Raw genomic sequence first — 22,631 nt, forward strand, 5'->3', positions numbered from 1 at the left:
CCTAAACGGCATGCATCTCTAATATTTCATAAAATGACTCACACCACTAGTAAAAGAAAAAAAAACTATACTTTTATCAGTGCAGACAGAGGTTATACATGTAATCCTAGCTACTTGATGGGAGGCTAAATAAAATTGGGAGGACTGGGCAAAAAGCAAGATCCTATGTGAAAAAGTAACCTGGGAGTGATGGCACATGCCTGTAATTCCAGCTATGTTCAGGAGTGGGTAGGAGGACTGAGGTCCAATGCCAGGCCTGAGTACAGATTCAAGACCTTCCCTGAAAAATAACTAAAACAAAAAGGAATGCAGGTGTAGCTCAAGTGAAAGTGGCTTTGTCTTCCAAGTACAAATCCTGAGTTCAAATCCCAGTACCTCCAAGAAATAAATGCCCATACTTCTTTAAGTTAGAAATCACTTACAATCAGAAAAACTTAATAAGAACAAATTTTCAAATATAAATGCAGTATATGATTACCATCCCTCAGTATCTACATCCATAAATATCATACCACTAACAAACTTTTTCTTTTAGGTGATATCTTCTACATGGAAACACTGTGTAGCATCTTCAGGCACTATTAGCTTCCCCTACAAGTCAGGGAACCACCCTTTTTACTTCAGCAATCATATCTGTTTATTATATAACGTTTCCTGGTGAAACGGCCACCACAGTGACCTGGTATTACATTTATATACAAGCTATCACAGAACATGAAATCCCATAAAATAATAATTAATAATGTCTTCCAACTAATACACAGACGAATTTAATTTTTTCTAAACAATTTTATCATAATAGATTTGACTCAAGTGATCCTATTACCCCCCAAGGCCATATGACCCATAAAATAATGTCTAAGTATATTTGAGGAGTTAAGAAATAAAAATTTAAAACCCAAAGCAAAGCAGCTCTCATGCCCCCAAAAGATCTTAATAGTTTGTGTTTTGTTGGTCATGTCTTCTGAAACAGTTCTTTTCTTTGAATGTTTGATATTTGACAGATAGACTAGCTCCTGAACATCATTTATCACATTGATTATTAATAGGTTTCCCTTAGAACAGCTGCCTAAGATGCTAATCTTTTCTTTTTTCTTGTGTCTTTTGGAAATATTTGAAATAGCTATTCTTTAACAGTTGCACATTTATTTATTCCTGTTTTACAGCTTGTGAACTGGAATTAGCTTTTTATTTTTTCTGTTGGCCAGACTAGAGAAACCCTGCTGTTTGGGTTCAATCTGTCAAGGTCCAAATTATCCTCCAACTGAGAGTTAATCAAGGGTGTCTGACCTGGTTTGCAATAAACTAGGAACAAAAGTGAGTTTAGTTTTTCTTTCTATAGAGTACTGGTTCTCAGGAGGGAAACCAGAATAAAAGCAGATCACAAACCCAACTGTCTAAAATTAAAACCAGGACCAACTGGCAACTGAAGATTGACTGGGTGTCTTCAGTATTTCTGAAGTACCCAGTTTTCAAGCAATAAATCCACTTTTGATAGAAAGTGGCTTGCAAATACGTTTCAAATTAAAATTTACACACTTCATTTATGCAAGTCTATGGCATGAGAAGAACAAGGGCTTTCAGGAAGCAGGCTACTCTCAGATGGGTACATTGGAGACTTTAAAGTATCTTCATGGATCACAAGCTCTAAATCAGTAGGAACATGCCACAGAAGCTGCCTTTCTGTATCATTAGCATAATCACTATGCCTATTTCTAAAATAAAAAAATGTTTTTTTTAAACACCTTCAGTGTCTGAACCTGACAAATAGGTATTTTTAATCATTCCAGCAACATTATTTTAAACACAAGAACTGCTTACTAAATGTATTTAAATATAGTCTTGCTTACAAATACATCTCTTAGTATCCATTGTCCGGAGACTAAAATTATATCTTCAATCTGACTTTCAGCCTTCTATTGTGTGTAACAGTTATCTATTCTCTGGACTCAGCCTAGGTCAAGGAAACTGAGGGCCTGGGAAAAAGTGTTGGGGCTACCACTCAAGAACATTATACTTGCAATTCTAAGAACTTCTCTGAAATTATCTCAACTGATGAGAGGAACAAAGGCTTTCATATGAAAGAAAAGTGTACTACAGCCATCAATACATTTGCAATATCAACTATTTCAACACCACATTTTCTCGAACACACAGAAAGCTACAGTGTAGAGTACACTGACCTAGCCATCAAGAGCTTTTTATTTTAATGTTCTCCCTCAAAATGCATGGGTAACCTCTCTGTGCTTCTGTAACAGAGGGCAAGCAAGCACCAGAAGCCATAATTCACTAGGCAATTGTGACAATGAAATGAAAAGCTAGGTGTTAAGAGTGTAAAGAAAATCATTTGATACCCAATTCTCAGACATCTTTATTAATACATAGAACAGCATGACATCTGAATTACAGCTGCATTCATCCAAAACAATTGCCACAAATAAGAGTGAAAATAAAGAATAAAATGAGAGATGTGTCCAGGTTCTATCTCAGGCCTATGGCAAAAGGATATAATAAATTCTATGTAGCATTTAAAGTAATTTTTTATTTATTTAGGGATAGTAGATTTCAACTCTGGAGTAGATACTTAAGAAAAAACAGAAATACCATTGCTGTTTTTGATGTGATACCCAATTTGAGAAGTATCTTATTGTACCTAAAATATAGTAGGCCCAGATTTCATTTAGTCTCCCTTTATTTAAAGTATTTTGAACAAGTAATCTACCATCAAATAGGCCTTATCCCTTACCAGTTGATACTTTACTGAAGAAAAACAGTATCTCATAACTCGCCTCCAAGTCATATTTAGAAACTAAACATTGTTTCTCTATGTTCTAGCATTCCTCGCAGAAACTGCAGAAGTAGTGTTCCCAATGATAAACCCCCAATTAGATAGTGGTAAATGTTCATTAAATAAACAAATACAATTACCATGTACACTAACCTTGGCTAATGGAAGACAAAACCCCACAACTTCCTCTTCTACTCAGAGTACGCTATTCTAAAAGTCACCATAATAAAATGCAAAATGTCACTCAATCTGGGCAAAAATACCATCAATTTTTCACAGAGAGAAATATTTTTCATATCACTACAATATTTAAGCATTTACAAAAAGCATATACCACTTGAAACTTTAATTCCAAAAATACTATTGGAAACATTCAGATGTTAGGCTATTGAAGAAGTTACATAAAAATCATAATTCAATGGATTTTCCATTTGACATAGTGCCAAGTTCCTCCTTCTCTCCTTCTTACATAAATTAATTATACCATGAATTATATTTTACGTCAATGTAATCATAAGTAAAGGTCAGACCATTGCATAGAAGTTATTTCAAGTCTGAAAAGTAAAGCACAGATTTTATAACACTGAGTAAATATAGACAAAAAAACAGAAATGAATTCACTTGGATACAATCTTTAACAGCCTCACTTTTCAAAGAAAATACTTTCTTTTTCTTTCTCTTTTGAAAACAGATACTACCTTCTCCCACTACCTCCCTCTCTCCTTTCTTTCTTACTTTCCTTCTTTCTGTATGTCCATGTCTATCTGTCCATCTGCCTTGAACTCAGGACCTGGGAACAGTCCCTGAGCTTTTCAGTTCAAAGCTAGCACTCTACCACATGAACCACAGCACCCTTTCCAGCTTTTTGGTGATTAATTGGAGATAAGAGTCTCACAAACTTTCCTGTTTCTGCTGGCTTCAAACGTCAGATCTTAGCCTAAGTCGCTAAGATTGTAGGCACCAAGCTCAGGTATTTTCTTTTTAATTGCGTTTTTCTTCAGCATTGTCTATGTAAAAGATTCATTTTACTTCAAATTTTACATTGTTAGTATTTGTTTAGATAATATAGATGGTATACATTAACAAAATTGAACAATTACTGGTGCCTAATCCACACTGTGCTTCCTAATGACCTCCCACCTGTGAGCAATCCTATCTTTCTGAGAATCCAAAGGCCATGCATACCCTCATTCAAATCACATTTATTGACCATTAGTTGTGATACCAAGTAATACCCCAGCAATCCTTTTTGTAGGTACAGTGGAGACCAAAAAACTATTTAAACAAATCCCATTATTATATCTGGTAAGATCTGTCAATAGATTTAAAAAAAAAAGAATTCTTTTTAGTGGAGAATAGACTACAGTGCAGAATTTTATGAGACAGTGGCTGAAAAGGAGATATGAGACCAAAATGTAAAGGGTCACACAGAACCTTTCTATCCTATAGGACCTTTCTCCTTGGTACAATCCAAAGACTCTCAGTAGCAAGATCACTTGAAAGCCCATTCTCAGCACCTATCCAAAACCTATCATAATAAAATCTGCCTGCAGTGATCTACATATACTTCAAATGAGAAAAACATCTACAGTCCAATGTTTCTTCTTCAAAAGTAACAGAGATGCTGAAAGTTACATGTGGAAGCATGTTAGTGATGTGCTAATGTATATTCACAGAAAAATGAAAAGAACACAAGTATTTTTGACAGTGATTTGTTTTCTCCTGATCTTTCTTTTTCTTGTAGTCTTATATCATGAAGAACAATAAGAAAGGGAGAGTGACCAGAAGATGTGAAATTGGCTAGAATATATTGTATAAACATGGAAATGTAACAATGAACTCTTCCATTTATAACTAGTGTATGGTAATAAAAATTGCTTTTTCAAAGACATAACAATATGTTATTTAATTTTCATGGCATCTATTAAATATGCTTTATATATTTTTCAGATAGAAAAATGGATGGGAGAGAATAAGCTTTATTAGGATCACATAGCTAATAAACAACTATGGAACTATAACTATTCTGTTCTCAAACAGAATGACAAGGTCTTATAAGCACACCGGGTTCTTATCACTCATGCCACAATGGCTATAGACTTGACCACTGGCTCTGTGATGTTTAGCTTGCTCTCTCCTTCACAGCTCTTGGTGTTATGCTAGTAACTGTTAAAACTATAATCCTAAAAGTACCACATTAAGTTCAAGGTAAAACATGCTTGGGTTTATCTGACTAATCCTAAGAGGTAATATGAATATAATAAAGATATTATGGTATTTTATTATTATAATATACTTTTAAACAATACTTTGGACAACAATGTATCTACTGCTGCATAACACACCAAACAAAAACTGGCCTAAAATAATATTTATTATTGCAAGCAATTCACCTACAATCTGGATTAAGTTTGGATGGACAGAAATTTTGATATAAGGGATGGCCAAAAATTTTGATACAACCAATTGGCAGAATATTCAACATGGCTTCATTTATGTGTACAGAGTCTCAGCTGAGATATGTGACTATTTATGGACTGATTAAGGATCATTCTGCAGTAAAATTAAGTGGACCACTTTATATGGTGGTATGGGGAGACAGGCATGAGAACAAACCCATGAGTCTTAATATTGATCAAACCTTTACTTGTACCACGCTTCTTAAAAGCAAAACAAGACTCCTGACAATGCTGTTCATTAGTGTAGACAGGATGTTTAAAGAAAGCATCAATATGGAAAGGATGTCGAGAAAATCATGAAGACTAAGAGGTGGGATCCAATGAGGCATTCCAAGCAATAGTCCTCTAAGATTTTTCAATAATTGATCCACATGTTATATATAAAGAAGAAATCAATTACTGTTGCTTCTCCAGGTTTGTCAAATATTAGGTTTAAAAATACATTTGTATAATCTATAAATAAGTATGCAGTACATAAAGCCAATAAAGCTTCAATATTCTTTTCCTGACCAAAAATATGCTTTGCTTTTGACACACATGGCACTTAAAACCCTAAGTGAAGTCAAAGACTCTGCAAGTGGTAAACCATGTGGCTTTCTTTAATTAGTGTGCTAGAAATTTCTCCCCTGTACTATTCATGTTCTTGGGTTTATTTGCTCTTCACTTTGATTTCAAAGTCTGGTTTGGTCACTGAGTCAGGGAAACACTTCTTAGTTTGGACCATGGGTTCCACCATATTTCTGGGTTGTGATTATTCCACCTATCAAATTCACTGTGCACACTCAAACCTGGTAGGCATAGCCCTAGAAACTTTGTTACTATTTCTACCACAGAAACTTGTTCTTTCATTCCCACCAGAGAGACTATTTAAGAAAAGGCAATGTTTTTCGAATAACAGATGATGACATAGACAAGCATGGCATGGGTGACAAGAGCCTGGGGAGGATGTCGATCCTCTTCAGAGTTCTCATCTCATCTTCCCATCTGGAAGAAGGGCCAAAGACATGCTGCTATTCCTCTAGTTTATTCCTATTCTATTCTGCAATTCTTTGACTTGGTCGTTAAGACAACCAGGGGGATAGGCAGGAATACAGAAAAGGGAAATCAGGTGGCTTCCAGATTTCAGTATCTCCAGGAGGAGTATTTTATACTATAGTTGATGATTTGTTCAAAGAAAATTCGTGGAAGCTACCAACTCTAATGTTCTAAACACAGTCTTTAGGTTACCAAATACTTCAAATTGTTGCATTTCTGTTTCTCTATCTTTGTCAAGTAATAAAAAGGTTCTCCTAAGAAAGACACCTCAGCCAGGGGCAGGTGGCTCACACCTGTAATCCTAGCTACTCAGAAGGCTGAGATCTGAAGATCACATTTCAAAGCCGGCCCAGGCAGGAAAGTCTGTGAGATTCTTATCTCCAATAAACCACTAGAAAACCAGAAGTGGAGTTGTGGTGCTGTAGAGTGGTCGCTGAAGAGCTGAGGGATAGCGCCCAAGCCCTGAGTTCAAGCCCCACTGCCGACAAAAGAAAGAAAGAAAGAAGGAAGGAAAGAAAGGAAGAAAGAAAGAAAGAAAGAAAGAAAGAAAGAAAGAAAGAAAGAAAGAAAGAAAGAAAGAAAGAAAGAAAGAAAGAAAGAAAGAAAGGAAAGAAAGAAAGGGAAAAAAGACACCTCCCCATTTGTAAGGGAAATGAAACGACTTGGAAAAAAATCTTATCAAGTGAAGTAAGCCATACCCAAAGAAACAGGTCCCATGGTTTCCCTTATTTGCAATAAACAGTATGGGTCTAGGATAATCCTAGCAGATGAGCAGCATAGCTCAAAAGCTATGTACATATGACAATATAAGATGATACTAAAGAAATGAACTCCAAGGCATGGACACAAGAGGTTTTTCTTTGTTGTTGTTGTTTTTAATGTACTATGTGATTTGTTTCTTTTGTATGTTCTTCCCCTATGGTATATCCCCTGTTGTCACTGCATTTGATTTTGTTACCCAGGTATTGTATATGTGTTTATCTGAGTCAGGGAAGGGAAGGGGAACAACAGAATGGTGAGACAAAGGACAAGGGGGAACCAATGCAACAGCGATATTCACAACACAATATGTTGGAATTGACCTGTACAACTTGGGGGGGCAATTAGGGGGAAAGAAAGGAGAATAATGAAGGAAGAGGTAACAAGTTTGACAAAAAATGTATTCACTATCTTACTTATATAACTGTAACCCCTCTATATATCACCTTGACAATTAAAAATAAATAAATAAATAAAGGAAAAATAAAAAGTAAAAAAAGGTTCTTTTGCTTCAAACACATGTGAGTTAATTTTCTGTAGTTAACAACTAATAAATATGCCATTCATTAAAAATAAGTTACATTGCTTATGTAGCCTAAATAAAGTGGTATGTATTTATGGGAATATAGGAAATATCAAAAATAGGAAAATGACAAAACTATTTTGCTGAATATTTTTTTCCAGTTCTTAATTTTTGCTTGTTTTTAAGAATAGTTATAGTATATACGATTGTATAAAATCATATTTTCTACATAACTGTAAACTTTTAAAACATTACTATTTATAATTACAGAATATGTAAAAATTAAATGTCAGCATAGTAGAAATGCATAATTCCTCTTCAATTTAAAAATTTTAGTCTTTCTTCTTTTCCTTTCTTCTTTTTCTTCTTCCAGTGCTGGGGGTTAAACTAGGGCCAAACATTTACTAGGCAAGCGATCTACCATTTGAGACACACTCCCAATCATATTTTAGCATTTCTTAAATCCATTCTTTTTAAACAGAAATGTATACCTTATTTCAAGGAAACAAAGGTGGGTTCCAAACCTATACAGATTTACATATTATTTTTATACTTGCATAATGATTCAATTACTTCACTGCTACATAGTGAAGGATTATTTCCATAATATAAAGTTTATCTTATAAAGCATAGTTAAAGGTCTCTTTTCTTCTAATTATAACTGTGATGTTCTGCTGAAAAATCTAACATAATATATACTAAAGCATGATAATTAAAGAGGGAAATAAATACATTCAGACTAAGCAGACACAGGCCTAGGAAAGAGCTAGGGTAGTAATTTTCAAACTTGTAGAGCTTAAAAAATAAACACTTGATTACAGCTGCCTTCGCATGTCCATGCTGCTATAACAAAATTTCTTCAAGTATATAATTTATAAACGCAGAATTTTTTATTATGAAAATACCGTATAGAGGGGTTACAATTACATGGGCAAGATAATGTATACATTTCTTATCAAGCATTGTTGCCTATTCCTTTGTTTCCCCTTCCCATCCCTTCTCATCTCCCACCTACCCTACCCTCCCCCCCCAAAGTTGTAAAGTTCGTTTTCGACATAATGACTTGTACATCTCATTGTTGCAATGGGTCCACCTGTATCCCTAGTTAAACGATTTGTTTTTTCCCTTCCCCTCCACAAATTATACCAACATCAAATACAGTGAAAGCAGGGGTTATACCATGCGGGAGGGGCATACAAAGCAACCAAGACATCATCTTATAATTATGTTAGAAACAATCACACCAAAGAAAACACATTTGAATACTTACCTTGGGGTTCATTTCACCTACCATCAACTTATCTGACCTTTTCTAAACAGCTCATTGTTCCAAAAGGCTGGGATCAAGTTCCAGAAGCTAGGAGACCCAGTGTCTGAGTGCCCCACGCATGGTGCCACAGCTGCATTCTCACACACGGAGAAGGTAGAGGCTGAGTGTTCTCACACTCTGCTATGACAGTGCTAATCCCATTCAGGATCTTCAAATAAAAACCACCACAGTTTTGATTGTACCAGCATTCAGGTTGAAACTGAGTCCCAAAGCACTAATACTGAGAGGTGGAATCTTTATGACAAGAACTACTTTTCCATCCTTTTCATCACATGAGTATACAAAGCTCAACCTCTCAAGAAGAAACAGCAACAGCATCCCATCTTAGCAAGAGAGATGGGGCTGGACCCCCACCAGACAGTGAATTTGTAAGCACATCTTGGTTTTTCCAGCATAGAAAACTGTGAGAAAACACATTTATGTCCTTGTAAATTTTGATACTTTTGGTGTAGCTTTGTGATGTCTTTGAGATGAAATCTCATTCTGTCACACAGACTGCTCCCTAACTTGTAGGCCCAAGCAATCACCCCAGCTCTGTCACCTAAATAGCTGGGACTACACATGTGTGTCCTGCCTGGCAGTCTGTAGCTCATATGCACATGCTTGCATTGGTCCTGGAGCTTGAACTCAAGGACTGCTGTAATCTGAGTTTCTTTTGCACAAGGCTAGTGATCTATCACTTGAGCCACAGCTCCACGTTCAAGTTTTTTAGGAGATAGGGTGGAATGGGGTGTAGTTTTATTGGAGATAAATAGTCACATGAACTTTCCTACCTGGGCTGACCTCAAACTATGATCTCAGGCTCCTGAGAAGCTAGAATTATAGGCATGAGCCACTGGTGCTTGACACTTCCTTAGTATTATTTTAAATTTTTATTTTTATTGTGAAAATACCATACAGAGGGGTTACAATTACATGGGCAAGATAACGAGTGCATTTCTTATCAAGCATTGTTGCCTCCTCCTTTGTTTCCCCTTCCCATCCCCTCCCATACCCCCCCACCACCCGATCCTTCCACCCCCCCACCAAAGTTGTAAAGTTTGTTTTTTGACATAACGACTTGTACATCTTATTGTTGCAATGGGTCCACCTGTATCCCTAGTTAAACAATTTTTTTCCCTTCCCCTCCACAAATTATACCAACATCAAATACAGTGAAAGCAAGGGTTATACCATGGGGGAGGGACATACAAAGCAACCAAGATATCAACTTATAAATATGTTAGAAACAATTGCATGAAAGAAAAAAAAACATTTGAATACTTATCTTGGCATTCATTTCCCTAACATCAACTTATCTGACCTTTTCTGCTTGACTCAGACATACACTGGTTATTGCAAATAAGGGAAACCATGGGACTTATGTTTCTTTGGGCTTGGCTTACTTCACTTAATATAATTTTTTCCAAGTCTTTCCATTTCCGAACAAATGGGGCAATGTCATTCTTTCTGATGGAGGCATAGAATTCCATAGTGTATATATACCACATTTTCTTGATCCATTCATCTACTGAGAGGCATTTGGGTTGGTTCCATATCTTAGCTATGGTAAATAATGCTGCAATAAATATAGTTGTGATGGTAGCTTTAGTGTAGTCTTGTTTGTGATCATTTGGGTAAATGCCCAAAAGTGGGATTTCTGAGTCATAGGGGAGCTCTATGTGGAGTTTTTTGAGGAACCTCCATACTGCTTTCCAAAGTGGTTGAACAAGTTTACACTTCCACAACAATGCAGTAAAGTTCCCTTCTGTACACATCCCTTTCAGCATCTGTTGTTATTAGGGTTCTTGATTATGGCCATTCTAACTGGGGTGAGGTGGTATCTCAATGTTGTTTTGATTTGCATTTCTTTTATCTTCCTTCGAATTTTTGAGTGGCATAAACCTACTAATACAAAAGGCCTAGCATAGAATGAATGGAACTTCTCCATAACCTGATTACATGGGGAAATGGGACCAGATGTTTACTTCTTTACATAAATAGTACATTTTTCCCTCATTTGCACTGAGCATTTTGGCAAAATGACTGCACAAGTGGGTATATTTAACCAAGCTAGATTCCTAGAAAAAAAGTTTCTAGAAATGGTCTCTATTATCCCTACCTTCCAATCTGGGACTTAAGAATCTGGCAAAATATTTGTATTTCAAATACATACCCCCAAAGTTTCAGTGGTCATTCTCAGAATCACTGAAGTTTAAAACTCATTTCTAGAAATGACTACTATCACCAATAGTCACTTTTGATTCAATAAATCAAAAAGATCTATGAGTGAGGATGCAGGTAAGGGGCAGAACGCTTGCCTAGCATTCCTGAGGCCTTGGGTTGGAGCCCTTGCACAACAAAAGAAAGCCAAACAGATGTATGAAACAGGATCATTCATTCCTTTCCTGAGGCACTAAGTTCATTTATTCATTAAATTGTTCTCACTCTCCCTCAATTGCCTTGTCTCTGGTTAAGTCTTCCAGTCTTCTGTTCTACTCTTCTTAATGATATGAGAAATGATTAACTAAAGGGCACATTTCTTATAGTAATCTAAAACCTTTTCCCCTACATATTACAAGTAATAAGCAATGTGTTAGAACACACCAAGAGAAATAAAGAACATAACAGAGCAACAAATAAAAAGAAACACAGAAATTTATAACTTCTGCCCAACAGCCAAGGTCCCACTAACAAACATTTGCTTTCTTCATGCAGAAAATTGTGCTTGTGGTACCTGCCACAGCATGAGTATGTTTACGGCAATTTAATATCCACAAAACTAGGGGGAAAATTTAATAATTTTTCAAGTGAAATGAATTGACAGCCAGTATTAGAAACTGCAAAGTCTGCAGAATCAATAAAAGCTGCTGGCATCACCAAGTACAACTTCTGCCCAGAAAACGGCTCACAAAGGTCAGGTTTACAAACCACCAGGTAGCTGTATCACGTTTACACCTTTCCAGGGCTATTAAAATCCCATTGCACAACCTTCCAAAACCAACGTGCAGTTCTTAAAGTTCACTGAAATCATCTCAGAGACACATCATCCTCAGTTCAAACTCTTGAAAGCCCTGTGCTAATTTTTGTCCCCTGTCACCAAAAAATCATTATCAAAATGATTTTTCTGTTACAAAAAAGAAAAATGTTGAAGCAAGTATGTATTTATTTATAATCATAAGTGTGGATCTGGGTGAATACACCCTTGCAGTAAAATAACATCAGAGAGTCATTTCCCAGGTAAAATATTCCTCGTTGCAAAAGTAGGTAAGCCATCACTACTCAGATCCTGTGTAGTACAATGAAGTCTATGTTCAATTAACTGGGCTGGAGAGCAGCTAAAGCCAAGCAGAATCTCTGCCCCATTTTATACACATGGCTTTTCCATACTGTCTTTTCAATACTCATTCCAACTCACATAAAGAATTCTATCAGGCATAAGGACTTCTAGATCAGCCATCATTCAACATGTATTGAGCATCTACTAAACTCACGTATGCCTGACTTAATTAATCTTCTGGGGTTTTAAAAAGTCAGATGGAAGGAAGAGAAGTGTATTTGTAAGGATGGAAAGCTTACTTTCCTCTGCCAGGAAGTAGAGATATACAGCTGCTGCTGGGGGGGGGGGGGTCCAGGCAAGAGCCCTCAAGTTCTAAAGTTTTCGTCCAAAGGGCATAAACTTGGTGATTTGCTTATTTGATATCAAAAGCAGATGGGCTTGTATGTCATCAAAATGGGAGATGTGTACCTCAGTGTCACAGAACACAAAACTCTGTTACCCTATTTGACTCAAAGCCTTAGCTGAATTTGTTTGTAATGGAAAATGAACGGTCTGTTTTGGTCCTCTAAACCAGTGGTCTCCACATTTCTAAACATCACTTTATTGAATCAGGTAAAAACTATAAAATGTATCCCCACAGATTTACACTCAATAATTATATTCACTGACTACTTCACTAGTATATTTTAAAGAATAGAAAAAGACAAGAAAAAATTTAAAGATGATAAAGCACAAACATATAAATTCGAGTATCACCTTTCTTTACCCTAAAATATGATCTAGTGTGAGCAAGCCCCTAAATTATTAGGCTCTTTGGCAAAATTTCTGTATTACAGTATTGTCTAGCCTTGCAATACTTTCAAAGTGTTATGCTTTTCAAGGCATGTCTGCAAGTTCTAACAAGGATTGCCAAAATACACAATTTCCACAAACACAGTATGTGAGTCTAAGTGGTAGAGGGATGCTGTTGAGATCTGGTATATTCCCCAGTACTCCTTCCATAAACTCTGACATGAAAACACTTTCAAATCTAATGCCAAGTAAGTGATTTTTTTCCTCTCCCCTTAGACAACAAGCTTTCAAGAAGTTTAGAGTAAAAATTGAAGCTTTATTTTTAAAACCACATATGGGATTATGGTCTACTTTCCTCTGTTCCAATTTCCTACCCAATCTCATATTGTTTCTTTCCATGAGTTTTCTCAGATTCTTATTATCATGTTTAAGCATAGGAATACAGATGTGTACGTATGTGTGTGTGAATATCATAAAGTTAATATAATATATATAATAGAGGCTACTGCACATGACTTAATTATTTTATAAAATACACAGAGTACAAAATAAGGAAGGCCATGGATATAGCTCAGTACAGAGCCCATGCTATGTGTGAGGCTCAAGGTTAAATCCTCAGCACAAATATATGATAAGTAAATAAATAAAAGTAGCCAATCATACTAAGGAATGATTAACACTATCATTGTCATAAGAATGGGTACAAAAGGTTATTTCTAGAAGCTCAAAATGTTTTGTAGAACTACAAGATTCAAGAGCCTAGAAAGTATAAGACCCAGAATTCAATTCACAGAACTCATAAAGAAATAAATGAATAAACTGCTCTGAATTATACATACTCTGCTGTGATACTCAAGGAACTATGAACAAAACCACTCTTTAAACCCACTTTGTGGGTTTAAAGAGGCTCATCTGTTTCATGGGTTACTGGTGGCCTCAACCACTATTCATCTCACTGCTCTGATGTCAGAAGGAACTGACTGACATGTATTGCTATCAGAGCTGTACTACAGCATGTGACGATTCCCATAAACACAAACTGTTTCTAATACATGCTCACTGCTGAATGCACAGAAAACAACCACATAGTTTTCAACAGTCAACCTGGGTGATGGGTCACTAGTGGATTTCTTTCATCATGAGCCTCTTCTGTAGATTCTTGTAGTCCTCAGAATTTCGAAGGACAAACAGATTGCATCTTGAAAATGAAGCATGTGCCAGTGGCAGAGACTAACAAGAACTCAATAGCAAGGACTCTGAGGAGTAACCTCAAGTGACTAGTAAAGAATGGTCAAGTTACAGGAGATAAAGAGGCAACATGAGTATTGTCATTTTGCGGAGATCACCTTATTTAGACAAAAGGTATTTGATAGATAAAGATACTTATTTAAGCTTAAAAGATCAATGACTTGGTTAACAAAGAGCTTAAAATTGTCTTTGTCACACTTCCTTCCCTAACTGCTTTACAACTTTAACTTGATATTCAGACTCAACTGAGAGGAGCTCTTTGAAGACAAGGACTACATGGTATGCTTTGCTAGCTTGCTTACTTGCTTGTTTATTATTTTCAGTGGTGGGGATCTAACCCAGGGCTTTATGTATTAGAGTGGAATCATAATGTTACATTTTTTTGTGTACTAATTCTGGGGCTTGAACTCAGGTCCTAGGTGCTATCCCTGAGCTTCTTTTGCTCAAGGCTTGAGTCACTGCACCACTTCCAGCTTTTTCTGAATAGTTTACTGGAGATAGGAGTCATTTGGACTTTCCTGCCTTGACTGGCTTCAAACCACAATCCTTAGATCTCAGCCTCCTGAGTAGCTAAGTTTACAGGTATGAGCTATGAGTGCCTAGCTTAAGCTGCATATTTTTAATTCCTACACATAAGGACTTAATAAGTATCTGGTAAATGTGCTATGATACCATGGATGATAATAAAAATAAATGAGCCTGTTATTGTTTGAAGCTAGAAACATATATTTCTCATGGTAAAAACTATATATTTTCTTTTACATATTCATGTTAGATCACTCTATTTCCCTATTCTTGTAGAGTGTCAAGGTTCACCAGTTAACAAATTATCTTCCCTCTTTCAAGTAAAAAAAAAACTATAGTTTTTATTTTCACAGTCTATTATATATAACCATTTAATATAAGTTGCCTAAAATCTCTTTTGGAAGTTGACATAACCATGTAAATTAACATCATTCATTCTACAGAGAAAACGGATTTCTCTATTTTATTTGAACACAGTAGAAGTGAAAGATAAAGAAATTAAAGAGAAATTTAATTCCACTGTGATATGAATTAATAGGATGAACTTATTGGCTCCTTTTTGGTCTTGGATCAAAACAGTTGTACAGTAATCATGTAAGATCAGTCAAGTGGGGCTTGACGTGAACAACATAACTGAAGAATTTGAAGCTTACATAACAACAACAGGGGAAAAAAATACGGCTTATGTACTTCCCTCCCTAAGAAGCAATGTTTTCCAGATGTATTTTATATTTAACACAGTGTTCTTTGCAGTCTTGAGACATAGCAGAATTTGCTTTTTAATCCTAACATTAATACTGAAATCACTAGGCATCTAGAAATTTTCTCCCAGCTCTGAATAGTTTATCTTAATTTACTTTTCCTTTCCATAACTGGTTTGTGCCACTTAGTTTGTGGGCCCTTTTCAGATTTATGAGGGAGAGAAAAAGTAGCAACACACAAATGAGATCTAGAAAAGCACAAGATAGCTATAAAAACAGCTCATCCATCATCTCTACGTTTTGATTTCAGAGACAGCAGTGAAAGGTGTTGTTTCCACACCACTCACCCAGCACACTTAAAAAGGTTTGCTCTATCGTTTATACAACTGAAGCTGATTGATTAGCTGCTAGAGAAAAAAATCAATACAAATATCCTAGAAAACACTGGCTTATAAATTCATTCTGGCCCCAACAAAGTCCTGGTCACTGCTTGACATGTTTTTCTAGATATCTAAAATACAACCATGTCAAAACCAGCCACCTCAGCCCCCAGAACACTGTTAACCATGGGAATTTTTTTTTAATCACCTGAATTATCAGAAGTTACCTGGTAGATCTTATACCTGATGCAGATCCAAAACTGAAAAACATACTGAGAAGGTAAAACCAGTCACTGAAAAACTAGTTACAGAGAACTAGGTTGAGTGGGGCACTGGTGACTCATGCCAGTAATCCCAGCTACTCAGGAAGCTGAGATCTGAGGACCTAGGTTCCAAGCAGGCCCAAGTATGAAAGTCTGTGAGATTCTTATCTCCAACTAAGGACCAAAAAGCCAGAAGTGGAGCAATGGCTCAAGTGATAGAGGCTAGCCTTGAGGACAAAAGCTCAGACACAGCACTCAGGTACTCAGTTCAAGTTCCAGGGAGAAAAAAAGAAAAGAATGAAACAAAACAAAGACAACCAGAGAGAGACACACACACACAGAGAGAGAAAGAGAGAGAGAGAGAGAGAGAACGCTAGGTTGACAGAGAGGATATAAAACAAAACAAAGCTAGGCAAACAACTATATATGCATTTTATACTCAAAGCAACTAAAATTTCTTTAAGATATTGAGAAAGTTTCCTTGTAATATTTCAGAAATAAAAGAAAACTCTACTGTTTGATTATAATCATTTAATATCTTTGCTATGCTTGCTCCACGATTCTCACATGAATCAGACTTTTTCTCCTGGATTCATTCTAAATTCCTATAATTTAAATAACATGTCTTCTTCATACTATTGACACAACCAATTTATTCACCTATGATACTTCAAATTACTTAGACAAATAATACCAAATGCTCCTATTGGGAAATTAAGTCTTGGAGAGATCAGATCTTGTGGCTAATAAATTACAGACCAGTATATCAAATCCTAACTCTGCTGCAACAAAAAGTAACAAATACTTGACAACTTAGTATTTTCCTGCACATAATAGCTTACCCAGTAAATACTGACCTCAATCCTTCATTAACAGAACCACTTATCAATTACAGGCACTCTATAGTCCAAAAACTAGCATCTAGTTTCTAGATAGCAAGACAAAAACAAAAATCCTTACATTACTTCTATGGTGACAAATGAAAACAACTACTGATAATGACAGTGACCTTCTAGAACCTCATCTGTAAATAGCCACTAACTCCTGCTAAGTTCTAGCATGTTCTTTGAATCACTTACTTTAAATAACTATTACTAAAGTCCTACAGATGTAACATGTCAGAGGGTATTTCCAAAGACAAATCAGACTGTTAGGCTGGATATGATTAGGAAATTTCTGTAATCACCTTATAAATGATGTTTGTCTTCTTTCTCAAATCAAAGTTAATACATAATTGTATCTGTAAAGTCATGAAGCAATCATCAAACAAGTTACAGGGGAAGAGAGATACGGGGAAGGAGATAAATACTTGTACTTCCTAAATGGTGATTTTAAAAGTTGTACATTTTTCAAATAAATTTTCAATCAAATAAAACCCAATATTAAAAAAAATGAATGCAGTTCCATTTAGAAATGTATAATGTTGAAAAAGTACTAATTTGTATGCCTTCTAATCAACAGTGTTTAAAGGATAGATCACACATGTTTTAGATGCTTGTTATCTGAAAGGTATATGGAAAAATAAACACTAATTAAAAAGCCAGCAAATTTATCAGGTATATAGATTAGGTTTCTACTGAACTTTTGCCCTTTTGAAAAATCCTTACAGTAATCATGTTGCAGAAAATACAATGAACAGCTTTCCCCTCAGATTGGACAATAACCTGGCTGGCTCTAAAAACAGAACTCTAAGCGTGTCAATATGTTTCCTTTGTTTCTCTTCCAATAGAGTTAAATGTAAATGCAGGAGGGCACTATACTAAGAATATAAGAATATAAGAAAATAAAAATGTTGGGAAGTGTCAAATCAACCAATAGATGTATTTGCCTCTCTATTAAAAGCATTCCAAATTCATGTTGATAAAAGCTTTAGACAGACTAAATAAAGCTCTATGCTTAGAATTTGTGCTTTCTAAATAAGATGCATGATGTGAGCAGCACTCCAACCTAAAAGGCAAAGCACATTATCAATAACTATTAACCCAAAAGATTAGGAGACAATAGATTATCTCATGTTGGGTATAAAAACACAGAACTATTTTATATCTATATTATAAACAAAGACAAAAGAGGAACTTCATGGTTTAAGCAGTTATATGTCAACACAAATGTGACTCATTTTCAGATAAGTCTTATTACAAGCTGAGAGATACCAAGACAATCACATTTCCTAACAAGCAATGATTCACAAGGGGCCGGCCACCCCATACCAAGCATTCTAGTGGGGACTTGCCCTGGGAGAGTCCAGAGAGTCCAGAGAGGACCCAGAAATAGTACTGTAGAGAAGGGAAAAAGGCCTTCTTTACTGGCCATTCTCTTCAAAGGACTCATGGAGTCCTCTTTTAAGCTGTTTCCTGATTGGTCAAAAAAAAATAGCAATGAAAGAGAAAACTAAGTAGTTCTATCTACAAAATTCCTAACTGATTAAAGGTCTTGTGAATTTCATTTCTTTTTAACGTCAGCATCACTATCATCATCATCTTGTTTTTTCAGATAGAAAATAAAGTCTGAAATAAGTACTTAAAGTCATAAAAAAGTGGTAACAAAAAAGAAATTAATACAAATGTAACTGTAGCTTTTAAATATAATGTCTATTAATTAATCCAAAAGAGTTGTAAGCTTCAGGAAGCTAAAGAAGCAGGCAATGTGTAGTGTTACGATTAAAATGATTTATTACGAAGACTAATTTCACTCATGATTTCAGAAACAAGGTCTCTTACCTTGAAAAGATTGTTTGGCTCTATCTACTAGTTCATCAATTGGATAACTGGCCAAATTTCCTCTGGCATGTTTAGTTTTGCAGTAGGTACAAGCATTGAGACACCTGTTTAAATGAGAGGAATAATAAGACTAAGAACTTTAAAGATAATGTGTCCCAAACATGGGGATGGGCAAAATAAACACGGTGGTACTAATTTAGTAACATTTACTTAGTTTATATGAGATACAAAAAAAATTACCTACCTGTTACATGCTTAGTTTCCATGAGGCAGAGAAATTTATAATCTTTTTCAGTTTCAAGTATTCAAGCTTGGTCAGAAAAATCACATATTAGCTCAAGTTACACATATCTATGAGGAACAAATTTTATAAATAGTAGCAATGAGTAATCAAAAAAATTCAAAAACACATTTTTTGTAAGCCACCTGAATTTATTGGGCCATCAAATAAGGAGAGAATTTTAGTATTGCTAACACATACGATTTCATTCATCATAATGAAGAATGTTCATTTAATTTTTAACTCGTATTTGAACAGGCAACACACATTTTCATTGATGCAGATATCCCCCAGAAATGTTCAGATATCTTTCATTCCTTAAAAAATAGTGGAATGCAACCAATGAATATTCTCTGGGATTACATTAGTCAAAGAAAAGAAGTAAACAACAGCATCACCTTTAAAAACTTGACTTACTTCCCGTAGTTTTTAGAGATCATGGAAAAATTCTTTTTAATACTAAAATCATGATTGTTTTATAATTTTAAAATGTAATTTAAACAAATTTCTTATTATCAAAAAAGGAAACCATTAAAAACAATCTTAAGCAAAAGAAAAAGATATGGATCAACAACACTGAGATATAATCAGCATCCAATAGAAGATATAGTGTAATATAGCATATACTCAGCAATATTGCCAGTACTGCCTCCTGTATATGACACTAGTTCTTTAAAGGATGTGTAATTAAATAATGGTATTAATTTGCTATAGAGGAAACAATATAAAGAATGCTTCTTAATTATAAGTATGTACAATTGTGGGCATAAACTCAGATTTTTTATTAGAAGGTTTTAAGTGCTTTGATCATTTCTTATGATTTGAGAGTAATGCATACAGAAATATAAAAATGTATTGAAACTGCAAAAAAAAAGATATGTATCTCTCCTTTACTCTTGGGAATTATAAAGTCAGGCTTCTTGTCTATTCACTGGCTCAAACTTGTTGCCTTCATCCTGTTACTATCATCCAGTTTCTGTTTTTCATCTTCTTGCTGGGTCTTTGGCAAAATGTCTCACCTGGTCTGACCTGTCATGTTCTTCTAAATTCTACAGCTCAGGTTCTCAGAGCTATGTGCAGGAGACACCAGAAGACCAGCATTCTCTTTGTCCTTTTCTTCCAATGTCTCCATGGGCCTGGGATTCCCCCTAAGCCTGACATTCACTCAGTAAAATAAGCACGCTTCCAAGCAATCTGCCATCCCTACAACCTAGTTCTAACTTTCTTTGTGCCTCTTGATCTCTTTCTCTTGTTTGTCCCATTAACAATGAGCCGTGCCATAAATTAAGTGGGCAATCTTAATAGAAGCAACTAATATTTCCTATGTAGACTGCTTCTTAAAAGCAACTGTCTTAAGGGATACTAGTCAGAGAAGGAATAAGGGAATGCAAATGCGAAAAAGGGAAAGGAAACATTTACAATGTAAATGACTGGATACATGTAACGAAGTCAGAGTAGAGTCTGTATCTACTAAGTGTTTGGCCATTATTTGTTTAATGGGTCTGTTTTTAAGCAATTCTTCAAGGAAATAATTGTGCATATCATGTTCAAGGTATACCCCACGTGGTGGAACAGATGTGATGCTAATAGCTTGGCCAAAAAGCTAGCTGTAGAAACCAAGTCACATTTTCCTACTGTCTCATTTAATAATGGTGGAAATAGAATCCCCATGGGAAAAATGTCTACTAAAAATACTATTTTAAAAATATGCTAAAAGCCTGAAATAAAACAAGTTGACTTAAGCTAGGTGCTGGGGTGACTCACACTTGTAACCTTAGCTACTCAGGGGGTTGCAATCTGAGGATCATGGTTGGAAGCCAGCTGGAGCAGGAAAGTCCATGAGACCCTTATATCCAATTAATCACCACAAAACTAAAAGTAGAGCTGTGGCTGAAAGTGGCAGAATCTTAGCCTTGAGCAAAAAACAGTTCAGGGACAGTGCCCATGATCTGATTTCAAGCCCCAGGATCAACCAAAAAAAAAAAAAAAAAAAGGAAAGAAACCTTAAAGTGACTTTATAGGACAATTATATTTAAATAATCAAGAAATACAAATATTATATTAAGAATTAAAAATATTATATATCAAATTATTCCTCAACTACAGCTGTTGATGTCATCTGTATAGAGTATAAGCTCTATTGTATAACATGGCCTAATTCTTTTTTTTTTTTGCGGGGAGTGGGGGGGGGGGGGGGGGGGGGGAGTCTGGTCATGGGGCCTGAACTCTGGGCTTGGGCGCTGTCCCTCAGCTCTTCAACACAAGGATAGCGCTCTACCACTTGAGCCATAGCACCACTTCCGGCTTTCTTTCTTTTTTGCTTATGTGGTGCTAGGGAATCGAACCCAGGGCCTCAGGCATGCAAGGCAAGCAATCTACCACTAAGCCACCTTCCCAGCCCCAAGATGGCCTAATTCTTATCACAATAGAAAATAATGTTGGATATTACCAATTCAATATCTTATATTAAAGTGACTCTGAAATTCACATTATTTTTTAAGCATACCACTAAGAATACTAACTCAAGAGTTAAATCTACTGTATTTTACTTTTAAAGAGGAACAGAATGTTATATAAGAAGACATGCAGGGCCAACTCAGGAAAAAAATGAGCCTTTTGGTGCTTTAGAAAAAATTTTCATACATCATCAAGAACTGAATTGACTGATCATTTCAACATGACAGGCCTTCTTTAAAATAAAGAAGTTCATAAGAGAAATCTTGGATAGAAAGTTTCAATTATCTGTAAACAATTAAGTAATTGTCCAAGAGTAAGAACACTGAGCCAGTTCCTCTAACTGTCAGAATACAAAAGATCTTTGAAAGATGACTGTTAAAAGCCAAAACCAAAATGAGATGGCCGTTGAGCTTCAAGGAAGATGCAAAGCCTGAAGCGACCTGGACTGTGGTGAAGGAAGGACAAAGTTAGCCCACCATACCTACTCAGCTTTGTAATGTAACTCCATGTGAAGACACAGCTAATAGCTTCCAAAGGGAAGAAATCCAGCATTTGATTTAGCTATTTAACTCCCCTGAAGCCTCATAAACTATCTGTGGTTGAATATTTTTAAATTATATAAACTAAGCAAATGAAATAACAATGAATTTTCACAAATTATACTATTCCAAAGAGTTTAAACACATAATATTGACATAACACTTGACCACATAAAGCAAATGAAAACTAAAAATTTTAATATATGTAGAACTTTTTAAAAAATATATTAAGTTTTTAAAAAATTTTACCTACCACAAGTTCTGCAATAATTTAAGAACCAGAGTTACAGTCTTAAAAAATCACCTACATGAAGAGAAAAAAGGTGACTATAACTTAGGCTTCTGTTTCTCTTTGCTTCAGGTCAAGGATAAATTTGAATAATAAATAAAACATTTTGATTCAAGTATTAATACTTCAAGACAACATATTCTATTCCCCTCATATAATTTAATTCTTATTTATTTTTAATCAAGTGACAGAGTATAAAACCTCAATGTTTCCAATGTCATAAAATAACAACCCTTTATGGACAACTAAAACTTAGAAAAACCACAGTGATCTGGCCATGTTCT

General features: G+C 35.5%; 1 protein-coding gene across 2 annotated transcripts in view; it reads right to left on the bottom strand.

Annotated features, from left to right (window-relative positions):
- Cdkal1 (CDK5 regulatory subunit associated protein 1-like 1) overlaps positions 1–22,631 on the bottom strand; it is a 520,358-nt gene that overhangs the window by 291,728 nt on the left and 205,999 nt on the right. For both annotated transcript variants that reach the window (XM_013030462.1, XM_013030461.1), the window contains one exon: positions 18,783–18,886. In XM_013030462.1, the coding sequence (XP_012885916.1) occupies positions 18,783–18,886 (104 nt within the window). The remainder of the gene's footprint in view (positions 1–18,782; positions 18,887–22,631) is intronic.

The sequence above is a fragment of the Dipodomys ordii genome, unplaced genomic scaffold (genome assembly GCF_000151885.1).
Source record: "Dipodomys ordii isolate 6190 unplaced genomic scaffold, Dord_2.0 Scaffold130, whole genome shotgun sequence".
Classification (NCBI taxonomy): Eukaryota; Metazoa; Chordata; class Mammalia; order Rodentia; family Heteromyidae; genus Dipodomys; species Dipodomys ordii.